This window comes from Haemaphysalis longicornis, unplaced genomic scaffold, assembly GCF_048455015.1.
Source record: "Haemaphysalis longicornis isolate Haplotype H1 unplaced genomic scaffold, Haemaphysalis longicornis Haplotype H1 scaffold_2, whole genome shotgun sequence".
In the NCBI taxonomy this organism is placed as follows: Eukaryota; Metazoa; Arthropoda; class Arachnida; order Ixodida; family Ixodidae; genus Haemaphysalis; species Haemaphysalis longicornis.
Genome location: NW_027526295.1, coordinates 219,925,148 through 219,951,659, shown reverse-complemented (window position 1 = coordinate 219,951,659; position 26,512 = coordinate 219,925,148). Strand labels below are relative to the sequence as shown.

The 26,512-nt window shown below is 49.2% G+C and overlaps 1 protein-coding gene across 6 annotated transcripts in view; it reads right to left on the bottom strand.

The window, feature by feature from the left end:
• Positions 1–26,512, bottom strand: part of Tn (tripartite motif containing protein thin) — a 159,041-nt gene that overhangs the window by 3,429 nt on the left and 129,100 nt on the right. For 3 of the 6 annotated variants that reach the window (XM_077699416.1, XM_077699415.1, XM_077699414.1), the window contains exons 2-5: positions 19,433–21,519; positions 14,173–15,577; positions 2,955–3,236; positions 631–1,073 (exon numbers count right to left, since the gene is read on the bottom strand). In XM_077699416.1, coding sequence (XP_077555542.1) covers positions 642–1,073; positions 2,955–3,236; positions 14,173–15,577; positions 19,433–21,381 — 4,068 coding nt within the window. In that variant the 5' untranslated portion in view covers positions 21,382–21,519 and the 3' untranslated portion in view covers positions 631–641. Of the gene's footprint in view, positions 1–630; positions 1,074–2,954; positions 3,237–8,566; positions 9,537–14,172; positions 15,578–19,432; positions 21,520–26,512 lie in introns of those variants that run through there. The other 3 variants (XM_077699418.1, XM_077699419.1, XM_077699417.1) reach the window with 3 other exon arrangements.

Below are 26,512 nucleotides of genomic sequence, written 5' to 3'. Positions count from 1 at the left end.
GCTGCATAAAATGACTCCATTCCTGAAATAGTCCACATGTGCTATAATTAAACGTTAAAACCAATTTGGCTTTATAGAGAGTTGGAAAGGAGGTGCCGCTATAAAATGTCACACTGGCAGGTAAATTTGGCAAGGCCTTTAAATACTTTCGCCACCGGCGGCGCCTAAACACCGGGCAACGACCGGTAAATACCACTACTGCTCTTACCTTTTCTCCGCTCTTACCTCTCGGTTTTGGGCCTCCTGGTGCAAAATATACAGACTACCGTAAAATAAAATTATGCGCAGTATTTGGAGCAGAAACACCGGTCCATGGCTTTTGTTCACGGGCTCCTCAGCCACAGTATTACCAACTATTTATGGCAAGGACGTTCGTAAGTTTGCTTAAATGAATGTTGTCTCCCTTGGGTCCCAGGACAGGCATAACGTTTTTTTATCTAGGTGCTTGCAATGGGCTCAAACGGCGCTAATTGCTGCCATCTGTGCCAGTGTTTAACCACGTAAACTTCGGCCGTTTAAGCTGCAAGGTAACTGTTACAACCATGTCTCACCAGTTACAAGCACTCCAGCAGAACGTAAGAGCAGACGCGAGCAGTGTCGTCGATCGGGGAGGGGCGGTGACGTACGAACCTGTTTTGTGCTCAGAAGACCTGTATTCGGTGGTTCTCGCGGTCGCAGACGACGATGTTGCCGCTGGGCATGACGGCGATGCCCTCGAGGCCCTTGAACTCTCCGTCTCCCGAGCCCCACTGGCCGAAGGCGCGCAGGAAGGAGCCGTCCGGCTGGAAGATCTGGATGCGGTTGTTGCCCGAGTCTCCGACCATGATGTAGCCCTGGTCGTCGACGGCCACCCCGCGCGGGAACTTGAACTGGCCTTCGTCCGAGCCTTCTGAGCCGAAGGTGGAGAGGCTGCGCCCGTTCACGTCGAAGATCTGGATGCGGTGGTTGTTGGAGTCGCTCACGATCACGCGGTTCGTGTTGGACACGGCCACGTAGTGCGGGTGCTCCAGGTGACCCGGCCGGGAGCCCAGGGAGCCGAACTTGCCCACGAAGGTGCCGTCCGACTGGAACACCTGCGCGGGAAACCACCAGTCAGCGGGCATCGAGGATACAGCACGAAAGGATGGTTGCCGTTCGCATCCGCTAGACCGCCCTATAACCATGGACAAGGACGATATCAAAGGCCATTGCACCGATCGGCATTGAACTTTTTAGTAGTATTTCACTCCATAGAATGTGGTCATGTGCCCTGTGTTTATCACTACGACGGCAATTAGACAGTGGTATTTGCTACGGGCATCAATTCGCTCATTTAAACGGGCTCGTAAAGGTCCAGTGGCAACCATTTCAAACGAAATAGGATTGCGCGTACACCACAGATGTTAGGTACATACTTTGCCGCTGTTTCCCACCGTGACCTTCCTTACATCAGCCCAACAGCGCCTTATGGCGCCACAGGTGACTGCGCATGTTTTGAAATCATGGCTAAGAACAGGGCACATAAGGCGCGTGTAGGTCGGGGGCTTGCAGAAGAATTTGGCACAGGCTCAAAGTCTAAGTAGTATCAAAAGTGTTGTGCGCGCATACACAACAGATTCACTGTGCTGTGCTCTGGCCTAGAATTCCTGTGCTACGCAAAAATAGCTCTACGCAATCAAATTTCCAAAAAGGCATAAAACATAAAATTCCCCTCCTACGCAGCAGCATCTCACAGGTCAGCTGTTAACGGTATGCGTCTACACGAATCGCGGCGGCCGTGTTTCCATCGCACAAGCGACCTCACGACCAGCGCCCTTGCTAAGAGAACACAAAGTTATCTGAGTGTGAAATTTGTGCTCTAGCGTATAATGACGTATTCTAGCGCTGCTCAAGCCGGGCGCCGCTCTATGTATTCCAGCGCATGAGGGCCCTAGAATCAGTTCAATGCATCAAAGAAAGCATCCCGCAGTAACAAGGTGAACAGAGATGACTTCACCGACAGGACCCGAACGTTGCGCAAAACATAATCGACTAGCAAAAGTGGAGCCGGAATTACGCACTGTCATCACAATAGTCACGTAACATCACTGATTCATGATAATGCGAAAATCATGGCAACAAAATGTTATATAACGCACTAATAACGTTGCGTCATCAAAATATTAATGTAATGTCGCCAAAACGTCACCATGCTTGGTCAATGTCGTTGCACTGTCGTAGGATGATCAATGCTCCGCACCAGGCGTATCGAGTGCTCCGTGGGGTAGACATGGAATTAACGGCTCGTAAATTGAGCGGTTGGCACTATGTCGGGAACCTGTATTTATAACAAGTGATAATGCAAAGCTCCACCAGTTCAACTTTTGCCTCGCGCAGACCCCTTCGGTGTTCGCGAAAGGTTTCCTGGACGGAATATCGAAGAAAACTGGTGTAGTGTAACTGTAGTGTGATAATCCCCAAAAGCCTAACACTGGTTAATTCGTAGTCACCGGTAATGAAACTGCCGCAAATTACACCATAGAGAACTGCTTTAATGCCTTTAGTATGTGGGTGTTTTAGTCATTTTCTTCACTTCTCAGTGCTAGTTACCTTGAGACCCCGACATGGGGTGCTGCATCAGGTGTGGGTTACAAATAAATATATTCACACATGCCACTCTTTATGACCGAAAAAGGCGAGTTGATAGATGTGACCAAAGTCTTGTATCGACCCTGGCCCCTCGTACAACAGCGCTTCAATAAAACGTGTTTTCGGTGCGTTTATCCATGGCTATAGAAGAATATTTAATGCAGTGACAACAAGATCATAGGGGGCCAGGGATCACTACCCATTCTGTCTGACCACTGTCCTTGTCACTGTGCAAAACCTTCTTATATTCCTGAGCCCTTGGATAAACAGATGCACCAGTGCCCAGGCCGCGTATACGGGCGCGTTCCGCCAAGCTGGGCGGCCGGCCGATGGGGTGTCGTGCTCACCTGGACCCTGTGGTTCTCCTTGTCGCAGACGTAGATGAATCCCAGCGAGTCGGTGGTGATGCCCCAGGGGTAGCTGAAGCGGGCGTCCACGCGGCCCTCGCAGCCGAAGGAACGCAGGAAGCGGCCCGAGGGGTCGAAGATCTGCACGCGGTGGTTGTACCGGTCCGACACGATGAACTGCCCGATGCGGTTCACCGCCACGCCGGCCAGGCAGTCGAACTCGCCCTCTGAGCTGCCGTACGTGCCGAACTCGTGCTGGAACCGCCCGGACGCGTCGAACACCTGTGTGCGCGGCGGCAAAGCGGCGAGTCAAGAACCCCTCGGCGCTTTTGGAACACTGCTGTCGCTTCCAGTCTATACAACGTTACTATATCCGGTGAGCAGGCTAGACGAATTCGAGCGGGACCTTTTTCGACAGCTTGAAAGAACGCCGTTTACTCGGCCTTTTTTTTTTAACTCTTTGATGCCCAATGTTTCTCAGGGGCAACAACTCAAACGATATTTTTTTCGACATTTAACACCGTCTGTTGACAGACAAAGGTTCCCGGACCTTTAAAAATTAAAAAAGAGAGGGCAGCACGTAGTTCCGTGTGCTTAAAAAAAAATATTGTTTTTGCGTGTCAACTCGCATCCAACCAGGGGGCTCAACGGGCTAGTGACAGGTAAGCGAAATTGTGTAATTTCGTTGTTATCACAAATGATAGCAATGCAAACCTTTATTGTCTTTCCTTGAACCATAAATCATGCTGATCAAGGTAGCTTTCTTGTTCGACTGATATATGGGCAGCAAGTGCCAAGTGTGTCCCAGTGCCCAGTGGGTCATTGTGTCCGTCCTAATGAACCAAACTTTTTTTCTGACTTCATATTTGTGATGTTTGAAGTCCCTTTAGATCTTAAAAATGTTTTTACAATCTTAAGCAAAAAATTAAAGCTCTGGACACCATACTTTGGGACAATACAATGAGAAACTCATGCGTTCTCCACACTCTTTCCGCTTGAAAAAAAAAACGTCCTGAAGTATAGTTTGACCCTTTTTACCTTCAGCAAAATAAGATTTACTTTGACGTTATTTCACGTCAAGCCGTAACTGCTACGTAGGTTCTTTTGAAACTTACGACCAGAGAGGTAAGACAACTCGAAAGTGAAAGCTGCAATCGGCTGACGCAGCATAGAAGCTAGTTGGAGTCGTTGGTAGAGGGCCTGTGCCCCGCACCAAGCATTCAATCCTCGAATCGTGGTGACAGTAATCATGATGATAATGAGAAAAAAATAATGACGTGAATATATATATATACACACACAGCTCTTCATGAAATCATGCTACATGTCCATTTCCTGAATTTAGAACAACAGTAATAGTCTTGTCTTCCCGTTGGTGTATCTCTTTTCAGGCACAAAAAGAACGTTGTAAGCTGCCAAGGCATCAATTGCATCATATAGAATAAGAAATGCATACACAATAAGACGATACCATTTGAAGGCTTCGGGGTTGACCTGTTTGCCGCTCAATGATCACCTCTTCACTTTTAACTGGCAAGAATGTCTGTAACAAATCATCACTGACACCACGTTGCTCACTTGGATAAACGTACCCTTTTAACCAACCACAAGGCGAGCATCGAGCTACCCCTCCTTTGCTGTGAAGCTGCAGGCCACTGATCCATTTTATAATTCTGAGTATCCCGCAATAGCTTACCTTAACTTCCTTCTTCACTGCGAGGCAGTGCATACTGACGTACACATATTATGTGGTATGTTCATTAGGCACAGCACACGGCAAAATGGGCAGATATATTTTGAGAGACAAAGATTAGTGCGGCTACTGGAACCGAAGAAAGGTCGCGTCCAAGGACAACGAAACAGAAGTACCAAGGGCCAAAATTGCATTATATGCCCAGAACCACACACTTTACGCCGTCAAAGCCAATGTAATAAAAAAAAACTTAATGGAGTTACAGAACCGCATCATTAAATGAAGTTTAAAATGTGCAATAGGTGTAACATAGGTACAAGCTGTGCAGGAAGACTTTCTAAGGACTTGAACTGCAAAATTTGAATTTGAATTTGAATTGAAACGAGGTTTATACAATGCATGCACTAAGACGTTCTTTTCTTCTCGCGTTTTTAGCATCCACTTCTGCTGCGCTCGGCGCGTAGTCCGCGAGTGCGCTCATTTACACACTAAGGTTTTCACCACATTCACTGTATCATAAGAAGGGCTTAGGTGTCCCCGCAGTTTTTTAGTGAAAAGCCCTCCGATGTGAAAAGTCATTTAGAGGTATTCACCTGTTCTCTTTTGAACACGGAGGCGCTGTTACAGTGGCTATGGTACGGTCCGTTGGCAGAAGAAACGAGTAAGGCAACTGAAATACCGCTTCGTGAGTTGACGAAAATCGCTCACCGAAAGAACTAATGTGAGAAACAACCAAATGGTGGCTCGCCATATAGTAGACGGCCACTCCAACGCTCACAGTGCATGACATTAATGATAACAATGCTCCTTCTTTGCGGTAAAGCCTAACGTGAAAAAAGGGGGATTAAACTTGAAATGAGGTGGACAACCGATGCACCCGTCTTCCTTTACTTCGTTTTTTTTTTTTTTTTCAGCAGCAGCAGCGAGCGTAGATAAAGTTAAGGTAAGGGAAAGACCCGCTATTTACTTAATTGTTCGTCAACGTGCTTTCTTTCAAGTTAACCATCGCTGTGCCACGTAGGTAGACTAAATTATAGGCGGTGTCATTTGGTACACCTGCATGGTAGATCACACTACAGAGCACGTGGTTTAGGTCATCTCATCGCGCGCATGAACTACAATGACACCACGGGGAGGAAGCCCATCGTCGTACTGCTCACCGCCCTACCAACCCGCTGTCATAGCAGCCGTTGCTGGGGGTACCTTGTCCGTAATCTGCTGCGCTGCCACTGGACCTCAAAGCTATTCCGCTGTCTTCAGTGGTGTGAACAATGAGCGACACACGCGGTGCACGCTTATTACCATCGTCGCCGGGACAAGCAGCCCCTAGTGAATCCTCCCTAAGATGGCTTGGTGATTAAAAAGGAACCGTGTAAAAAAAGAAGTAAATGGTTTAGCTAATCGGGAGAAGATTTAAGTGCGATATCGAATCCGCATATTACCCCATGGAGTTCGAAGGGCCGAAAGGAGCTATCCTAACCGCTGATTTTTGAAGCGCTTTAATTGGCTGCTGTCACCTGTCTTTGGAAGCAGACTCATACTTTTTATGCAAATAATAGATTGCTGAAAAAGGGAATCGGATGAGCGGTGTTTTACAAAATATTTGCCACATCCGTCGCCTCGGTCACAGCAAAGAAAAACACCAGAAAAACGCTAATCAATGAAAGGTTATGGTTTGGGCATGTACCTACTAAGAACTAATTAATAATCATCATCAGCCTACTCAGGTCACCTGCAGGGTAAAGGCCTCTCCCATTACCCTCCCACCATCCCTGTCCTGCGCTGCTCAAGTCCACAGTTTACCCCCGGGTTTCTTTATTTCCTCTTTCCATCGAACTAATGGCCTTCCCCTTCTTCTAGACCCACCTCGCGGTATCCACTCTATTACCCTAATTGTCCACCCGTTGTCGGTTCGTCTCACTACATGGCCAGCCCAAGCCCATTTCTTTTTATTTATTCGAATAATGATATCTTCTACTCCAGTTTGTTCTCTGATCCAGGTAGCCCGTTTTCTGTCCTTGAGTGTTACTCCTAACAATAAATCCAGTGCTACGTCAGAAACACCATGTGCATACCGGGCTAGGAAGAGGATGCCGACCGTCCTTGACACAAGTAGCATCGCAAAAATTTGAATAACTCGAGAACCCCTGGCCGCACAAAAAAAGTACAACCACTTGCTGTGACTGCCCGAGCAAGGGCTACCTAGATATGTAATCGGTTTTTATGTAGGAAATACGGAAATGGAGTTTTTGCACACCTGCCATGGTCCCAATGTTTCCGGAATTTAGAGAGCACAGCGTTGCCTAACTTCGCGATGCACTACCAAAAAGTCACCGTTGTTGGCGGAGCGCACGGCGAACACTTTTTAGGCTTTGAATAGTCTTAAAATGGCGAGTGAAGACGCTAATACACCTTCAGCAGCCTCCTTCAGTCGAGCTTCAAACTAGCCATTTTTTCGTAGCTATATGCTTGAGCATAGCTGTGGCTTACTTTTCCAACTGCCAGACGTCAGCAGACCTCTCATCAGTAAGCCAGCGTCTCAGCTAATTCCTTCAGAACCGCGCGTATAAAAAGCAAAACCGACAAACGCTGGCTCAGTATCACTGCAGGTGTGCACGGCAACGTCGTCCACGGAAAACTACTCTCGCTTTGTAAGAACGTATTAATATAAAGTGATAAAAGCCTGCTAATATTACACAAAAAAAACAGTGAACATGTTGTCATATCAGTTCAATTAAACCCAGTAAATTTCTAAAGCTCAGGATTTGTGCTGCCATATTTTTATTGCAGTTTTTGTGTACTCGTTTTATTGCATTTTTATGTACTCTAACTGTGCTTTCTTTCGCAGAAATTCAATTTTATGGACGAAAAACTGCCGTGCGGACGCTGTTCTTCCTCAGTCGGCCACGAAAAAACGCGCTGTTGAGAAAGTGTTCGTTCAAATAAATTTGGGCCTCCTTGTGGAGACCTAAAAATATTGCATATGATACTTACACGTAGTGGTAACACGCAGTCATCGTAAAATATGTGCGAAGACGCAAACCGCACAAATAACGAATCTCCGAGAAAAAAAAAACTTAAAAGTTGCACTCTCTGGGGCATATTTTAAGTGCGAATGCACTTTATAAGCGACCCCAAACCATCCACCGCCGGCGGCGGCGGCGTCGGCGGCGTCGGCGGCGGCGGCGTCCGCAGTGCTCCTCTATATTTAAAAAAGAAACGGCATCCGGCGCAAGGTTTCGATCCGAGGACTTCGCGGGCCGCAGCCCGACGCTCTACCGAATAAGCCACGGACGCGACGCTGATATCGGTGTCAGTAACGCGCCTTATATCTTTAACGCATTCAAACTACGTCGTCAGCGGCGTGCGTTGGCGACTCAGCGGCGTTATAGCGGCTTGATAACTGCGTGGTGTACACGTGATACTACAAACCCGATGGAAGAGATGGAAGAGAAAGAAGGCGGCGAGGCGGTGGGCTGCGGGGGCCGAGCGCAAGCGCCGCAAGCGGGCCGACAACCGTGCATTCGCACTTTCACATTCTCCCCCTCGGGGAAATGCGGGGGAATTTTTTTTTGCGGGCGTTCATTTATCTCTGGCTGTTAAAAAATGAATCAACATCTGATGACCAGCACACAATCAACCGTAAAGTGATACGCTAGACGGTGATTCGACAGCGATGTGTAAACTGCAATACTTCAATTCGTCCTGTAAAACGAGTTTGTCATGGGTGGGGAGATATGACAGTATTTTGGACGTAGCATTGCTGTTTTTAGCCACTTAATTCGTATTTCAGCAGCAGTTAATCAGCGAGTATTAGCAGCCTGGTGCATCGGACCAGAACAAAGCATGCAATGGTATGAAAAAGATAAGAGTAGTGAGCACGCCATTGATTATATGTAGCTTGCTTCGCGAAGAGCGGCAGTTAAGAGAGCAAGACAATCAGGATTTTTAAGGCATTACTTTGCCAAATTTGTTTATTGCACCAGTATAAAAAATGGTCGTTACTGAAAAAAAAACGTCATTCACTTCTGTCCACACACGAACATAAGAGACCAGCTCCGAGGGAAGAGGAATTAGGGGCGATAAGAAGCATATAAGCATCCTGCCATAGAACCATCCAGCCATTCTCCTAGTTTAGGTCCATATGGAAGCACTTTTTGGTACTGGCTTTCCTGGGTACGGTGTCTTTCCAATGCAAATATTATCACCATAAAAAGTTTTTCTGCATCCCACACCACCTTCAACTAAGCACTGCGCCTGAAACGAGTTTTCAACTAGAAATAATTACGTAATCAGCATTGCGAAATGCAAAGGCTGCTTGGGAATATTTATCTGACACGTAGAGCCTCCACCAGTCATACCGGGAAACAGATTAGCGCGATCGCAATAGAAGCAATGAATCAATCTAATTGGGGAAATTCATGATGGCATTTTTGCTGTTAGGTACTCCCCTCTCTCCCTCTCTTTTTGCTAGAAACAGGTGTAGAAACATAATAATATTCTGAAACAATCGTAACGCTTGTTGTGTTCTGGTTTCGCGTTCCTCTGGGTGTATAGAATGCAGCAATTGCGTCATGGTAACATATCTAAAGAGCGCGGCTAAACGTTTGGCTGGAGTGGTTCGAGGTAGAGGCAGGCGGATGGGGAGGTGCGAGCAGACATCACAGTCCCTTGCCACGTTACCGCGAGTGTCACTGGTAGCACGCACACACACGCGCGCACGCACGCAGCAGGGTTCGCACTCGGCGTTCAAGCCAGCAGCCGGGGTCACAGGGTCACGGGCGGCCAGTCCGGGGGTCGCGGTTTAAGCCGATCGCTGCCAGCGCTTCGGGGGAGGGGGGGCTCGGCCGCGCTCGACGCCGGCCGCTTCAACTGTGATGGTGATGGCTCTGAAATTTTGAAAAGGGGTAGCTTACTGAAACCTGCGTGGCGAAGCCATACTACAGCTCAGTTCGCTCGTGATCGCGGGTTTTAGTGGGGTAGTTATTTTGGGGGCAGCACATGCAGCAATGCCTGATGGCTGAAAGCTGTTTCGGTTGCCAAAACTGCAAGGGTTCGGGGCTCCAAATATAAAACTTAGGCTCAGCACAACGCGTTCAAATAGCTGCCGATGACCTTGAGCGCTGAGAGGGATATCGAATATATTCTGCTACATTGTAGCTAATACTGCGACACGTTGTATATTCACACCTGCCAAGACACGTAAACGTGTTCGCTTGAACTCCGAAATCACTGGCGTAGAATGAGCTAATAATATGTGAAAATGAAACAGTGTCATCTGTGTAAGTATCCTCCTTGTCGCACATACGCAGTATACACTGTCTCGTCGCTATGATGCATCATTGCATATGCAGGGGTTTCTGGGTAGGTGCGACCAGTCGAAAAGCAATCTGATGGGGAAAAAACAGGGATTGGACGGCAACAGGCGCTATACGTCGTGATGCGTGGCAGTACAAAGCGTTTCTGCTTGAATATAAAACATCGTGGCAAAAGAACCGTTAGGCCATTTTATAATCTGAACAATACACTCTTAATAAAAAAGGTAGTAGAATGGTAGTAACGGCCGTATTTACTAACTCTTTACGAACCTTACTACCCCGCAGTTTTGTACGTAGGCTCTGCCACTAACAACTTCATGGTTAGTAAATTAACTGAGTGTAGGAAGCAGTATGCACTAGATTAAGGTCGTGCTTATGACTAGGTTGTGCATGGCCAGCTAGTAAACGCATGTAGCTCAGAAGAGTGCTATCGCTGGGACTTTACTAGTGGGGGTAGTGGTGCTTACTGCCTGCTTCGGATAGTAATTCTGACAAGTGCTACATTTACTACCTCCAGTTACTAAGTACCTAGTGTATACTGGGACAAGTAACTTGTTAGTATTCCATTAGTGAATGCCCCGACCTTTTTTTTAAGAGTGTACTTGTTATACGTTTAGAGGTCGGACGGGCTCCTTTGACGCTGTGCCCTGCCTTAAACGCGATGGGGGGCGTCGTCTGGCCCCTTTAACTGTGCGGAATGCGTCCCTCAACGACGAATGTTTCAGGCCATTTACAAACGTTTTGCGTAAAACACTGGGTATGTTCCATTAAACCCGTTATACTCGATATGTGCTGAAGGATGTGGAGGCGGGTGGTTTTGTCCCTGCTGCTGAGATCCTTCTAGACAAAGTCAGAGGAAAAAAGCGGATATAGTTTGGCTGCGTCGCCTACCCATTTATCAGCACGGGTGAGTAGAAATACTGCGATCTGCAAGGGTAATCTCGCAGACAGATACTACGGAACCCCAAGCTTTCCGATAAACCAACGTAAGTGTTCCTCGGGGAACCACACTGCAGGCGCATGTTACATTTTTGGAAACAAGTACTTTGAACTCCCATAATGGGAAACAAACGGGCGACAGATGCAAGCCAGACAGTTTTCAGGCTGCATACGACGCGCGCACGCTGAACCGGGACGCCATCGGGTCACTCGAGCGACCTCCGGTTATGCCACACCACATTGGCGCCACAGTCTAGCGCCACAAAGCGGGCGAATTCAATTTGGCTTAAAAGCTGAGCGTTCCCACTGGAAGACAAATACGACGTGTTATGCAATATAAACTGCGAATTCACACTACAGCTGCTGTGATGCTTATTGACACTAAACTTATCCCGAGCGGACGTGGACGACTGAAATTCCGAGTCACGTATTTTATGCGAAGCATATCCCTTGGAACACTGGCAGTTTTTTTGACGTCACATTTCTTTGCGCGTTTTGTGGCGTATTTTTTATGCCGGTTTTGTTTTTATGAATTGCTCTTGAAGCCGGGTTTTAGTTCAAGCGTACTGATGCACTGCAAACCATTCTTGCAAAGCAGTGTGCATGATCACGAAACATATGAAAAAGAATAGCATTCCGATGTACTTGCACCGGTGCCACGGTTAAAGGGACCCTGCAACACTTTGTAACTCTTTTCGAAATTTTAAATGCTTGCAGAACGTAGTCATTAAACGCACCCAGTACGTAGATTAGGAGGTCGCAAAGTACCTCAGCCAACAATCACTGCTGTATGGCCATCAAATAACTTGTAAACTCGCTCAAAAAGTTTTGCTCTTTCCCGGTTTTGACGTTCTTCAACGGCTCTAATTACGTCAGTGAGGCCATGTAGCTAGCGGCTGTTGGCCGGTTTTCCTTCAATTTCAGCAATGAACGCTTTTCAATAGCAACTTAAAAAAGCCACAAAACCAAAGCAGAAATGAAGGCGTATCTGGTGCAATGAACAAGAGCTGACGCGAAGGAAAGAGTGAAAGCGCTTATCGAAAGTTGTTGCAGGGTCCCTTTATTGCGTGCCGACATTGTTTAGCGCAAAGGAAATGATGTGCAACTTTAAGATGTGATATTAGCCTAGTTTTTACATAATAATTAGAACTTCTCCACCTATATTAAAACCCTGCGTCTAAAACAGTTGAGATAATTGAAAAAAAGTAAGACTGTTCAATTACTGCGTTGGTGTCGTTTCGGCCGCCTAGATTGGGGACTATCCATCCAGTTGGTGTTTAGGAGCGCAGCGAAGTCCGGCGCCACACGCATGAGCCGCGCAGCTGGCGTCGTGGTTACTTGTATAATAACACGCGAGTACGTCACACCTTTCGGCGTTTTCGGATGCCAGCTCCAATCATCTTCCCGGTTGTACTGTTTTCTATAGGCCTATACGTCCTCATTTGGTTTGTCCCAAAGATAGCTCGACATAAGTTGGGGTCGTAAAGCTAAACTAGTACTAATCTATAAACTAGTTTATACCAGTAGTATATACATTTTAGTGCTAGTAAATAAATGAGACTGAAGCTCGCAGCGAGCTATTGACATGATTGACTAAATAATAGTAGTATGTAGAAACAGTAAATAATAGTAATCGTACCAAAAATGTCATGTTCCGCATCTTTGCAAATAAAGTCTCCTGTTTTTTTTTTTTTTTTTTTTTCTGCCTGACCACATAAGCTAACTTCAGACGACGGAGGCCCGAGGATATCCCCCCCCCCCCTCCCCCCGCCGCCCACCTCTTTTTGTAATACATTTCCAACCCGATGTAAAATTTATCAATGACAATCCGGCGGAAAGTATTGATCGGTTTTAGGACATCTAGACAGCGTTGCGATATCATGCCACCTCTGTTTCAAGCTTTCGGCGCACGAAAGTGGCTCGTTCTCTAATTCCCTTTCTTTGGGACAAGTAAATGCACAACCAGTCATAAAAATAAGAATGAGAGAAGCAGCTAAAAATAATAGCCGGGGCACCTCTAATGCAGCAACTTCTTGTCCGCATCCTGTAAAAATACAATTGTACCCCTCTGAAGTTGTTACACGTTCCACAACAATAAGGCCTACTATTTTTTGTTCAACCCCAGGAGACAACCAGCCATATTTCTTGGGATTAATTAAGAGCCCACAATTATTCATCTTCCATAATTTCTGTGCCTCCTGTGATGTTGCCGCTTGTATTACAATTATAAGGTGAGAAAACGTGAGGAGTTCTGATAAAAGTAATTTTATGCGCTTTTTAGAACATAAAGAACTTTAATCTTAAATTATTACAATTCATGCCACAATTAAGATGATCGAATGTATGTTGTTTCAAAGTAACTAAAAGATATTGTAAAGAAGCGAATGAGTATACAAAAAGGTAAAAAAGAAGCAATGGGAACACGGAACAACAACAACGGAGCACGCGTTGTCACCATCGTTTGTTCTGGACATGTCAACTATAAAGTACCAGCTTTCCCAGCCGTGTACATTTCTTATGAAGGTGACGACGACCTGAACCAAGTGTTCCACGTGGTTTCTGGAACCACGAGGCAATGTATTGTTTTTCGAATTATTCGTCTCTGCCATGGGTGGTACATACGCTTTGCGTGCAGTAGTGTCATGAACAGCTTTGGGGAGGACATATTGAGACGTCCTAAATTTGTGAATAAAAAATACAAAAAAGGGTCCCTTCATTTTTTTTTCTTTCGGAGAGGGATGTATAGTCAAATCAGAGAAGACCACTTGTTTGTGGAGGAGGATAACTTATGAAATGTCTGCACGGAACAGACACCAGAAATTGGGAATCAGGCGGAGGCTGAATTATAATAAGCATGGCCTACTAGGTAGAAAATCCTTGCATCGATAAAAGGTCGCAGTCATAATTTTAAATAACAAACACCAACAGATATAGTGAGCGAGTCAACTACCTTCCACCCTCTTTCCTTGCCAAGGAGAAAAAAAAGCATCAGATTGCAAGCATTAAGGTCATTCAAAACAAAACAATCGACAACCAAATAACAGTCGGTCAATATTATAACATTGATCAGGTTTTGTGTTGAGGGCCCTGACGTCGGAACGGACGTGGTCCGCACATATCGAAGGATTAATCCCAATCAATTTCTGGCTTTTCTGCATTGCTGTACCAGTCGTGCTACGATACACGCCATAGCAGGCAGCTCTCGGTGGATAAAGGGTCTCCCCCCCCCCCCCCCCTCCCCTTCTAAAGGCTAGTTCCACGCACTCACCTGGACCCGATGGTTGCTGCTGTCGGCGACCACGATGGAGTTGTCTGGTCCGACAGCGACACCCCTTGGCCACGTGAAGCAGCCGGGTTCAGTGCCACGCGTGCCGATCTTGAGCTGCATGCGGCGCTTCTGGAGGTACATGCTTCGGGGGAAGCCGTAGCCCCCGTACTGCCCGTCGTGGCGCGACGACGCGCCGCCGTCCGCGCCCCGGCTCCCCCGGACGGGGACCTCCTCATCCTCCGAACTGTTGTCGTCGCTGCCGCTGCGGTTGTACACGGCGTGCGAGCTTCGCGACCGCGACACGCTCTTGGGGCCGTAGCCCGAAGAGGCCCCGCTCGCGCCCCGGCAGCCGTACTTGTTGCGCAGGTACTGCGCCCAGCTGGAGGAGCCCCCGGGAGCACCGCCGTAGTCGCCTGCGTCCGGGGAGCTGTCCTTGACCACGTGGCTGCTCTTGGAGCGGGACAGGGCGCTGCTGCCGCTGACGGGTGGGGGAGCCGCACTCTCCGGTTGGGCGTAGCGGCTCCTGTACGACGGCGATGGCAGGTTGTTCTCGTCACCACTATCACCTTCCCCGGGCAGCACCTCATTCGAGCTCTTACTGCGTGTCAGGCGACTGCGACGCAGCGCCGCCGCTGACGACGACACCGGGCTCGCTGCCGTAGACCTCCCCGCCACCGCGGCACTCTCCTGCTGGCTCTTGCGGCGCTCGGCCCGAGGTTCGAGCTGCTGGTCCATGAGCGCCGAACTGCGGCTGCGACTCAGGAAGCGGCTGCCGGTACCCTCGTCCCGCTGGTCTTCGTCGGCGGCGCGCCTCCTGCTGGCGAGAAAAGAGGTCCCGTAGCGAGACGACACGGACGTCGGGTCGTCTACCGACGAGGACGGCGTGTCCCTCCAGGAGCGGTAGCGGCCCGAACTCTCTTCCTCTTTGTCCCTCGCGTACTGCGAGTGCCTGCTTGACGTGGGCGTCGAGGTCCGAACGTCCTGGCTGCCCCGTCGCGCTTGGGCGCTCCTGTTGAGCAGAGCTGACACCGACGAGGTCATGTCCTCGTCCTTCTTGGGCGCCTGCGTCGTCGAGGTCTTGCGTGTGGGCGTCGTGGGCATCGCCGGCAGTGGCACGTCATCATCGTCGTCGTCTTCCTCGTCCTCCTCCTCCTCATCCTCCTCGTCCTCCTCATCCTCGGACTCTTCCTCGGTTGAGCCGTCAGTCTCCGTGTCTTCCCCAATCTGGGCCTGCTGGGGTGGCTGAGGCCTCAGCCGGCTGAAGAATGACGACTGGTGCGCGGCGGGCGGTGGGCTGACCAGCGACCCAGCCCGCGTCATTTCCTCCTTCTTCTTCTCATCCGTCGGTCGGCGGCGATCGTCGTGGTCTAGAGATACGGCCTTGGCCAGCGGCGCACGTGTAGACCTGCGTACGGAAAGGAGACGTTCGCACTTAGCCTCCTAACAGTCACGATCATCATTTCTTCTACAGACAGGCAGCTGCCACTGAAATGGCAGGCATGCACATAAATGGTGTCTTCGGGAGGGAAACATTCCCTACATTTACGGGCCTGTGTTTCTATTTCAGAATTACCTCCTAGTTGTCGTTTCTGGCGTCATAACTCAAAACTATATCGGCAACTGGTGATTCTGTATTACACAAACAGTGTTGACTAATGGGGAAAATAGCATTTAATCATTTTTGTTGCAGCTTTCGTTGCTAACCTTATTTCAAAAAGAATTAAGCATTAAACCTACTCAATTATCCAAAATCACAGGAGCTGATCTTTTGAGTTCATAAACAAGCTGTATGGCTAGTTGATGAATCAGAAATGTTCATGAATTTGAAACATACATTTTTAGGCTATGGATCTAAAAACTCGTAAGATAACAAAAATGCCTGTACAAGTTGGTAAAACAACGGGAAACGACTGAGGACAACACTATGGACATGTCTTCTACTGGCGTTATCAACTACTGCGTGAAAAGGTCATGCCATGCTAATTAATCGTTTACACACCCGGGGTTTGCCAAAACAGTTTATTAGTCTTAAGTAGTAGAGGGGGTACAAAGCGCGCCTGCTGGCGCCTCGCTGGTGACCGCATGTCCGTTGTCTTGCCAAAGGCGGATGGCATGCCAGGCTCATGCGCGTGCTTGCCAGGGGCCGAGAGGAGAGTGAAACAGCCGCGTTAGTGGTGCCTTACATGATCCTTGTCGTTCGACACGGTGGCTTGCGGCCAACTCGACTACCAGCTTCACTTGCTTGGGTGCCTCTTTCTTAACCTGCGCTCATTTTGAGCACACAGTCTTTGTGAAAAGCTTCTAGGCCACGCCAAAAGTTTCTGGACCACGGGTAATTCAAGTGAGGCCAAATTGTTTGGTGACAGTAAGCACGGAAAGAATTTTCACTAGCTTTCTGGCACAAAACGTTCCCCTCTCACTCGAGAAGAAAGCTTGAACGACGAATTCTTTGTGACTTGTTTACTTTTGGAAAGGCCTAGATTTTTTTTTTTCAATGACTGTCGGTTGCCGAACCTGTTTTTAATGCAAATCAGCTTTCTTTTCTGACAAAAAAAAATTGTTTCGAGCCTCTGCCGAAATTTCCTCAATATTGATATATTTGGGGCCTCAACCCAGCCAAAAACTTTTCAAAGAGGAAGGAAATAGCTTTTTTTCTTGTCTTGTAAACAAACATTGAAGGCTCACCATACATATGGAGCTGGCCACATAATCGGTGTTTGTGTGCAACAATTTTGGCTGCGAAATGCAACATTGTGCCTCTGAGAACATCATAGATTGAACTTCAGTAAATACGAAAATAGAAAGGCAAACCTTATATAATAATTCCACATCGTAGGCTGTCAGCCTGGTTTTTTTTTCTGAGCTAGTTAATAAAATAATAGGGCAAAAGCAATAATGATACGACGAGTACATGAACGCTGCTCAGATTTGCCCACCAAGTGTAGACCATTACTGGTGCACTTCCGTTCTCGTGCGAAAAGCTACCTACAACTGGTGCAATTTTGGACGTCACATGACAAACATTTTCACGCTCCATCACCAGGAGCACTCTTCAACGCGCATACGACCTACATTTCTGCTACCACTGATGTCAGAAATAAAGAATCTAGGACAACTATATATTGCTACGAGAATAAAAGGAGAGAGAACACGATGTATTCACAGTATTTGCTGTATTTACAGCAGAGAGCAATATGCTCTCTACTGTAACAATATGCTACAGGAAAAGGTATCGCACTATTTTTCTTTATGTAGGCACTAAGTTACGCCCTTCGTAGCTAACCTGTCGTAGGTTCATTCAAGAATGTGTCTCGAGATATACGGCGGTCCTCTACCTCGGTATGCGCGCACACACTGATCGGAAAAAGGCACCTGCTAAGCAGCACCAATGGGTTCGCATGTTTGCTGGGGTGGTTATGGTGAGGCTGATTAGTTCCTTCCGTGGCGAGTTACTGGACGAAAGAAGCGAAAGACGTCGAAGTAAATGCCGGCGCCGAGGGCGTCTAACCTTTTTTCGGGGGGCATCGTGCGCTCTCCTAAACGAATACTGTAGGACCAGTTGACGAAGGGTGCCACAGTCGCCGTGCAGCCCGAAGTCTACCTTCCATCTACGAAAACGGAAAGACCACCAGAGACACGGGCTGTCGGCGTCTTCTTCCGGATGACCGCTTCCAACGTGACCAGAAGATCACTTCCCACTGCGAACTTTCCGGAATTCGGGAAGCGATGGCTCTCGAGCACTTCTAAGCTCCTGTGTGGCCTCGCAGTGTACTGTGGCGCTGGTGGTGGCGTCGTGTGCTCTTATTCTACGCACTTCCTTGATGTTCGCGCTGGAAAAACGCGCGAGGCGTGTGTGAGCAGGTGGGCAACGCGGTCTGCGGTGTTCTGTGGAATACGTGTGGATGAGGAAGGTACTCTAGAGAGCGCTTTGTCTGAAAATAACTATGCTTCTCTTTATTGTGTTCCGCTGAGCAACGTCCTCCTCGGGTGCTGCTTCTACGGCCGCGCTGGCGGTCTTGAGCGGGGAGAGGCGGCTCCGTGGGTTCCGGCTTGGCCTTACATTCTCTTCGTCTCCGCCGACAGCGATGGGAGGACAAAGAGAAGACCCGTGGCCGAGTTGCCGCTGCGGCACAAGGAGAACGAGGCGCTTACCAATCAGAGCACGCCTTCGGCAATGGCGCTGTCTGCAAACGCGTCGAGGCATGCGCCAGTTTCGTACCGTTTATACTATCACTCCCTGCCTCACTGTTCGGAAGATACCACTGCACAGACGCGGTACTTGAAAACTTACCATGGGAAGCTTACTGTAAAAACATTACAATACGTCATCTTGTAAAGCTGGCACGTATTACTTTTTTTTTTTTGCATCAAAGCAGTTTTTAAAATTGGCATTGAAGTTATTCTTGCATGTAAAAGAAGAATCCATTCCTGCCATGCGGTTTTACGACAGTGCTAGGGTGGTCTCAATTATGCCCGCTATCGCAGCCATAGTTGGTTTGAATTCCATGATACCACTGAACTTCTGTCACCTTTAGTACCAGATTATGTATGGTACCTCAAAAGAATGTACTTTGTCCTATCTGCAAATGGCAGGCGATCAGCTTAGTGCTTCTGCATACACAGTCATTAACACTTGTAAAAGAAATAATCGATTACTGTGCTCAGCGAACCACAAAAGACCAGTCTCTAACCGGTGGCAAACGGATCCTGAACGCGTCGACTTAGAGGCTACTCCGCGCCTCCGCGCCGTCGGTAGGAATTTGGCGAGGCGCGGCAACTTTTCTCATCGCGTGGCGCGCATACACTAAGGGCGTTTCACTCTCCCGTCCGCCACGGCCCGGCACCCGTCGGATATTAGCATGTGCTGCGGCTGCTCGCTCATGCCAACTGATATGCGCAGGCAGTCCTACTTGTGTCGGCCACGAGTGCCGAGCGCCAGCTCGGGCTTCGCTCTTCCAGGCCGGCGCTCGAGCCGAAGCGAGACGTCCGGTAGCGGTTGTATTCCGGCCTGTGCAAGCCCGTCCACCGCGAGGGTGCCGGGTCGTCGCTGCGACCAGCGCGAGGGGCCCAGCTCAGGTCATCGAAGCAGCGACGAGCCACCACGGCCGGCGGCGACTTGTCGCGCCTCCGGGGCAGGTAGTCCGTGCACGAGCGCCGATAGGGGCAGTGGCGCGAAAGGGGACGCGACACCGGCAGCGCTTCCTCGTCCTCCGGCTCTGCGGCCGTGGAACAGAGCTCGCGAGGTGGCGGCGACACTAACCTGGCTGGAGTCGAAGGCTTGGGCGCCGAAGACAGCTCCCGCCGACTCGGCTCCTCCTCGATGGCGCGGCGCGGCCGAGACCGCAGGGCGTCGCTGGACGTCGTCGTCGTGTCTTCGGACGCCGTCGAACTCCTCCGGGACTGCGCGGGCGTGCTCTCGACGGAACTTTGGCGCGGCGTGGACGGCGTCCGTGGAGAGTCCGGGGGTGTAGGGCGCGACGAGACGTCGTCCTTGACCCGGCGGAGCTGCGATGGTCTCGAGTCCAGCGGTGGTGGAGGCGACGTGGCGGTCGATGAAGTCGTAGCGGCGGCCTGGTTGGCCGCTTTCTTCTGCTTCTCCACTTCGTCCTCGCTGAGTTGCCGCGAAGGCGGCCTCCTCGGCGGTGGCACGGGAACCACCGGCGCGGGAGGCTCGTTCTCCTGCCTCTCCTTCTCGGCCTGCTTCTGTTTCTGCTTAATCTGGTTCTCGTGTAGGCGTTCCTGAAACTTGGCCGAGTCGCTGAGCTTCACAACGCCGCTTAGCGGGCCCCGAGTGGCGTCATCAGTGTCGAAAACTTTCTCCCGCGGGGGAGGTGGTTCTTCGAAGCGGACGTTTCTCGTGTGAGCGCTGAGTCCTTCCGACTCGTCGTCCATGAGTTCGCGAGCGTAGCGAGATCTGAAACCATGGTGGGTTCCCGTCGTCCCTTCGTCGCGCCAGGACCGGTCTTCAAATCTACTACCACCGTAGCGATTCGAGAGTCGGCTGTCCGTGCTCTCATTATCCCTTCCACGATCTGGGCCGTACCTACGCATAATGGAGTTCTCACTTGTATCCCTACCGCGACTCCTAGAGTACATAGAACCGGGACCTTCAAAGCTGCCATCTCGGTCTGAGTCACTGAGGTGGCCGCCGTAGCGCTGGCCGATGTCAAGCGCCGAACGTGAAGATTCCTGCTTCTTTTGAAACTGTGTCGCGAGACGGTGGTCGCTCTGGCTGCGCATCAGTGCATTGGCAGTACCCGCTGTCGGCGAACCAAGATTTAGCTGGGGCACGTTCAGACTCGAAGACGACAATGTCACAGGGTTGTTGAACTTAAGCTCGCCCAGGTTGGCCAACGTGCGATGCAGCGCGTCGGGATCGGTGTGAATCTGGAGCTTGACCCTCCTTGCGAAATCCGACGTGTCCGGGTCGAAGTTCCTGAGAAACTCGAGCGTCTTCGAGAAAATCTCCTTGTACTCCACCAGCTCAGAGTCCGTCCACTCGCTGTCTTCATTGACGTACTTCTCGACGACGTCGCAGTTGGAGGTAATGTTATTCACCTCCGTCTCAACATCCTCGGACAGCGCCGACAGCTGCTTGAGCTCCTGCTGCAGATACACGTCTATCTCGGTCTTGAGCTTGCTGTGTACCAGCTGGAGGGCCTTGACGTAGCGATTAATGAGGTCGTCCAGCTCCTCCTTCACCAGCGCGCAGTTGTGCGTGAGCTTGTCCTGGTTCTTGCTGTTCTGTGCAAGGTGGTCGTTTAGCCTGTTCAGGCACCTGCGCACCTGGTTGCAGATGCGGCTGATCTCCCTGCGCATGATGTCCAGGTGCGCCTCCTTGCACGTCTCGCACACCTTCTTCTCGCAGTGCGAGCAGCGGGTCACGTAGCTCTTCTCGCTGCACACGTGGCAGCGCTCCATGGACGAAGGAAGCGGCTCGGGCTCCTCGCCCGTGACGTCCCGGTGCAGCTCGAGGAACCGCACCAGCGTGACGTTGGTGGGGAAGGTCTGGACGCCATTGTACGGGATGCGCGTCTCGGCGCGGCACTCGGGGCACTTGATCTGCCGCCGGGCGTAGTCCTGCAAGCCTTCCAGACAAGGGTCGGCGCAGAACGAGTGCTGACATGGCAGCAGCTTCGGGTTCCGGTACCTGTCCAAGCAGATGGCGCACGTGAGCAACTGCTCCAGCTGGCTCCACGCTGAAGTCATTCTGCGCTGGTGCGAGTTCGAATCACTCCCTAGAAGGTTTCGCTTCAAGCGTCGTAGTCGTCGTTCGGTGCTCTTGCACGAGTTGGACTTGAGCTCATGATGAATGGGGCAGACGGAGTGACGCTGTTAGGTCGGCATCTGGAAACAAAACGAAAAACAATATCTTACAAATCAAATAACGCAATAATACTTCAACTGCGTACTATTGTAATGGCTGTTAAGCGCACACCGGTCACTTATGTGGAACGTACGCGAACAGCCAACAGTTCTACATTCTGATAAAAAGGGAAACAACCTGCTTTAAAAACAGTGAATAAATCCTGAAAAAAATTATGCTAATAGCACTTTAATCAGTTCGTATCTGATTCATAAGAAATGCACGTCTGTCACCTTAACCTAGAGTTTCTGCCCCGACAGCGACATAGTTGCTACTGTTTAAGCGTTGGCACTATGCGTTGTTTTGCTTTGCATGTGCCAACAAAAGCACCCCTTGTGAGATTATTTAAGGTCGGTGTCGTCAAGTAGACATGCGCATCAAGTTGTAGCAGTGAAGTAGGAAAGACATGACTGCCAGAACCGAGAGACTTGCGCAATACTTCAGGACTTCACTGATGTTTACTTACTTCAATTCTCTGAAACTTAACCGACAACACTTCGGACGTTCAAGTCGAAACACAATTTGCCGCTCTTACTACCCGATTTTGTAATCTAGTGTAGTGCATCGCCTGATGAAACAAGCGTTTCCGAATTTTTGTGGACAGACACACGTACAATAACTACAATAACTAGTGTACCTACATATTAAGGGGTATATTTTCAAGTTTTTACTGAAAAGCTGTATATGTCTATCTAGCCTCCCTCCCCCCCTTCCTCACCCCCCCCCCCCACCCCCCGGTTTTCATTCTGGTGAAGCTGCTTTATTCGGCGGCGCTACGGCCCCGAGAATAACATCTTCCTTTTCCTTTTTTAGTTCCTTTTCGCCACCGCCGATCCCTCTTTCATAACTGTTATTTGTGGGCGCTAAAAATTCTCCTAATCAGACCTCCCGACCAGCCCATGATTTGAATTTGAATTGAATTTATTCCAGCATAAAGAAAAAATGCACGATGGAAGCACTGCAGGAGGAGGTCCCAAAGTCAGCGACTGTCGGGGGACCTCCTATATCCAATAGGCGGGGTAGCGGTGCGATAAAGGGTTCAGTGGTTTAGACCACAGTCGAACCTCGTTATAGCGAACACTGATATAGCAAATTATCGGATATAGCGAACCAAATACGAAGTTTGTTTGGTCCCGCTTCATTTCAATGACACCTATTCTTTGTATAACGAAACCGAAACCTCGAGAGCCGGCGATATCGGCTATAACGAAGAAATATTTGGTTCCCGCGAGGCTCAAAACTCGACAGCTAGCATAATAAAAGCAAAAGTTTTAAAAAGTGAGACAAAACAACCGTTTTTTTAGTATCTTAAGGCCCATTATTGTATGGACACCGTGAAAAACTTGATTCCGCTGAGACTGTGAAAAGCCACCAGGCGAAGGCCACATCCTCCTTCAAATAAATAGGAAGGCCGGCCTGTTTTGCAGAACGAACTTTGTTCTGTTGTAATTTCACGTTCACACGTTCCGGTCTGGTTAGTTTGAAACGCCACAAGGAGACAGGTAAAAACTACTTTGCTTATAGTGGGTTCGAAGCCTAGAACAATGCGCTTTTTTTTTTTTCTAGGATTGTTGCGCGAGATGCAGCTACCGAGACGCAGCAACCTCGACCGGCTGTACCACTCCTTGTGAGATGCCCCACAGACCTTCCCCCACCTCCACCCCTCACTGGTATCGGGCCTTGGGTAGCTCTTTCCTCGTGGATCAACGCACCTTGACACAACGAACGCTGCAGGTCGTTTCGGCAATCTCGGCTGACTGAGGTCACCCCCGCCCCAATCTCTCTCTCTCTCTCTCTCTCTCTCTCTCTCTCTCTCTCTCTCTCTCTCTCTCTCTCTCTCTCTCTCTCTCTCTCTCTCTCTCTCTCTCTCTCTCTCTCTCTCTCTCTCTCTCTCTCATAAACCGGCAACAAACATAAGCGGCTGCCGGATTATGCATGCGCGTGCGGGGAGTGGAGGGAGAAAGGGGGGCGTGCACGCGAAGCCATAGGTTTCATGCCATCTATGATGACATGTCCGTTGTGCTGGAGGAAGGCTTAGAAGTGGACGCAAACATCCGAACGTGACCTGTCTGGTGTCTTCACTGGTCGCGCGAATTGGGTTGTGTACGTGTTACACAGACAGTAAGATGCCTACGACGCGGGAGGGAAACAGACAGCCCCATGTTTGTTCTCTAGAATAAAGCTTCCGTCCTTCCGAGTTTTACTCAGCTAAATGGCTGGGAAGTATGCACAATCGCAAATTACAAACAAACTTGGATTTTTTCGTGCACTCCGTCGACTGCTTTCAGCTTCCCTCCGTCATCCATTTTCACCCATCCATTTTCACAGACTGGAAGGGCACTATTTTTTTATGCCCTTGGTCTTGTTTTCTGTTTGCTGGTAACAAAAATTGGATCTGCCCCCCACTCGATTCCCCTACTGCTCATATTCATCGAAATCCTCCGCGCGTGATCTCTGCTGTTACAGAAAAGAGCAGGGGCTCCAACTATGACAGCGCGCAAGAGTTGGCAAAAGCAACATCCAATACACCACATTACAGTTGCACTTCACTAGTATGGTATACTGGTAGCTGAAACGCTTCGCGCGTTTCTATTTTAACGGTCCCCACTTCCGTCTTGGCACTGCGGTTTGAAAATGTCGAAACATTGTATTCCACGTCACAGTTGTTACGATTACATTAAATCCAGTACTAGATACAGCCTCTCAGGCAAGCGTAACTAAGGGGTGTGCTGTGCGCTTTTCTCAACTGGCACGACCAGACATTGTTTTCGACTGACTGTCGAGAATTGCACTCTTTTGCGCAACCAACCCTTCCAGTAATGTCCCTCGCCCTAATTTTTCACTGGATCTATTTCTACGCTTTCCTCCCACGACGACTCCTCGGTGGATGTTTCTCAACGACCCCCCCCCCCCCCCCCATTCGTTTTTTTTTTTTTTTTCACCAGCAGGTAAAAACGGCGGATGACGCTCATAACTGCAATCATCAGTACACGCCAGGAGTCGCATGTTTTTGTAGAGGATGGAGTTGAGCTCCAAAAACCGAAGCAAAACAGACCCACGCCATCTCCGACGCTCTCTCTCGTGGCTGGCTTCGCACAAGGTGCGTGGTTCAGTCTATTTCAAAGGTGGCTTCCGTCGCAGCCAGCAGAACGACCAAAGCGCGTGCCTCTGGTCCCGCACTCGTTCACGAGGCATGTCTTTTTTTAGGCGGAAGTGAGGCAACTTCAGCTGCGCAGTCCCGCATGCCGGCCCTTCGTCTTGTCTCTTTCGCATCTCGCTCCCATTTCCTCCATCCGCTTTTGCTACCGCGACATTTTCTCGCACAAAATAAGACAGAAGCGTCGCTGAGCCCTCGCGATGCGACGCTTGCTTTCGCGGCAGACGCGCAGAACGAGACCCTCGTCTGCGCCACTGCCCGGCCTGGTATTTTAATGCCTCTCGTCGGCTCCCATGTGACGCGAAGAGGGATAAGGCTTAAAGCGGGTCGCTAGGTGGTTAGCTGTTTTGCTGCTGTGGGGCTAAATATAGGCGTTGTGTTAGATATGGCGTAGCCTGCTAGAAGGATGGACACCTAGCTAATGGTGACTCCCTGGCGTTATTATCTCTGCTACAAGAAACATAAACAGCTGGATTTTGTACTGGCGCTGAATGCATTTGAAGTAACTTCGTTTTCTTTTTTTTCAGTAATTAGCTTTGAGGTTTCAATAAACTGTTAACAAGTCGATAGGGCGAAGTTGCAAAATTTTTAACTGTCACCGCCCTATGGAGCAGCGCGCAGTGCCAGAAACAAAGGTAGCACCGTTGCCATGGAAACGCGGAGTGACTCAAGTGAAATCGCCGTAGGTCCGCGCTTCCAGAGGACAGTACCGTAGGCATGCCAACGCGTGAGCACTATAGAAGTTTTTGCGATGGTTCCTGGAAATAGATTCAGTGACAAGGGTGTATTTACTGGAAAGAGATTCAGCTGTGACCGAAGTCGTGTTCGTGAACGAGAGAGAAGAAAAAGTCCTTTTACCGACAGAGCCCTGAAGTTTCAAATAAAAACAATCCCAATTTCACATAAAAACAATCCCAATGCAAACGTTACATCTCATCAATGACACTGTAGTATCACTGCAACAAAATTACACAAATATCATCGCCATGTTGTCAAAAATTAACGAGGCCGCACCTATATCAAGGCAATGCCATCGGGTGCTGAGGGTATTTTCCCATTAACCGCCTGCCGATTTTTTTTTCTTTCAGCTATGTACCAGACATGCTAGCGTTGCGCACAGCCACTTACCGCTTGATGCTATCATTAATGACGGCGGCACGAATCGTTTTGACGTCTTTGCCATTCAAGCACGCCAGTAGTAGGATGAGTAGCCTATTTCTGTCCTTCAGTCCACTCTTAGGTTTCTTTTCTCCAGCATCCGCTGCAACAACCTCGCACACCGGCAAATATGCAACAGGATTCAGATTCTGTGGATTCTTACACTTTAGCTCGACAAAAAAAAAACAAGAAAAGGAAGTTCGTTACATACGATCTTCCACCCTGTAGCTACACCACGTTATGCGGCTCATTATTTGCTGCAGCAATAGATCCCGCAACAAGGAACTGCAAGTTACAGACAATAATGAGGGCTGAAAGTTCACCATAAAACTCAGGACCCGAATTTCGAAAACGTCGACTTCATTGATGGGAGCCGTTTGATTATTCAATCCGCCAAAGTGCCGGGTATACGAACGCCCCAGTGGCGCTTCTTTTTTTTTTTCTCAAAATAGGATCGATACAGCCATACGATGTAAGTACTAAAGCACATTAAGAGCAAAGTGAGGCAAAACTCAGCTCCTCTTTTTCTCTAGTGGATTCACACGGCCCTCCAAGCAAGGAGCCGATGGCCAGTAACGTCGATAAATACGTGATGATCCTGCACACTTGTGCTCATTTACTCGATTCAGCTTCTATAGCCAAGGGACGTGAGGTTCTAA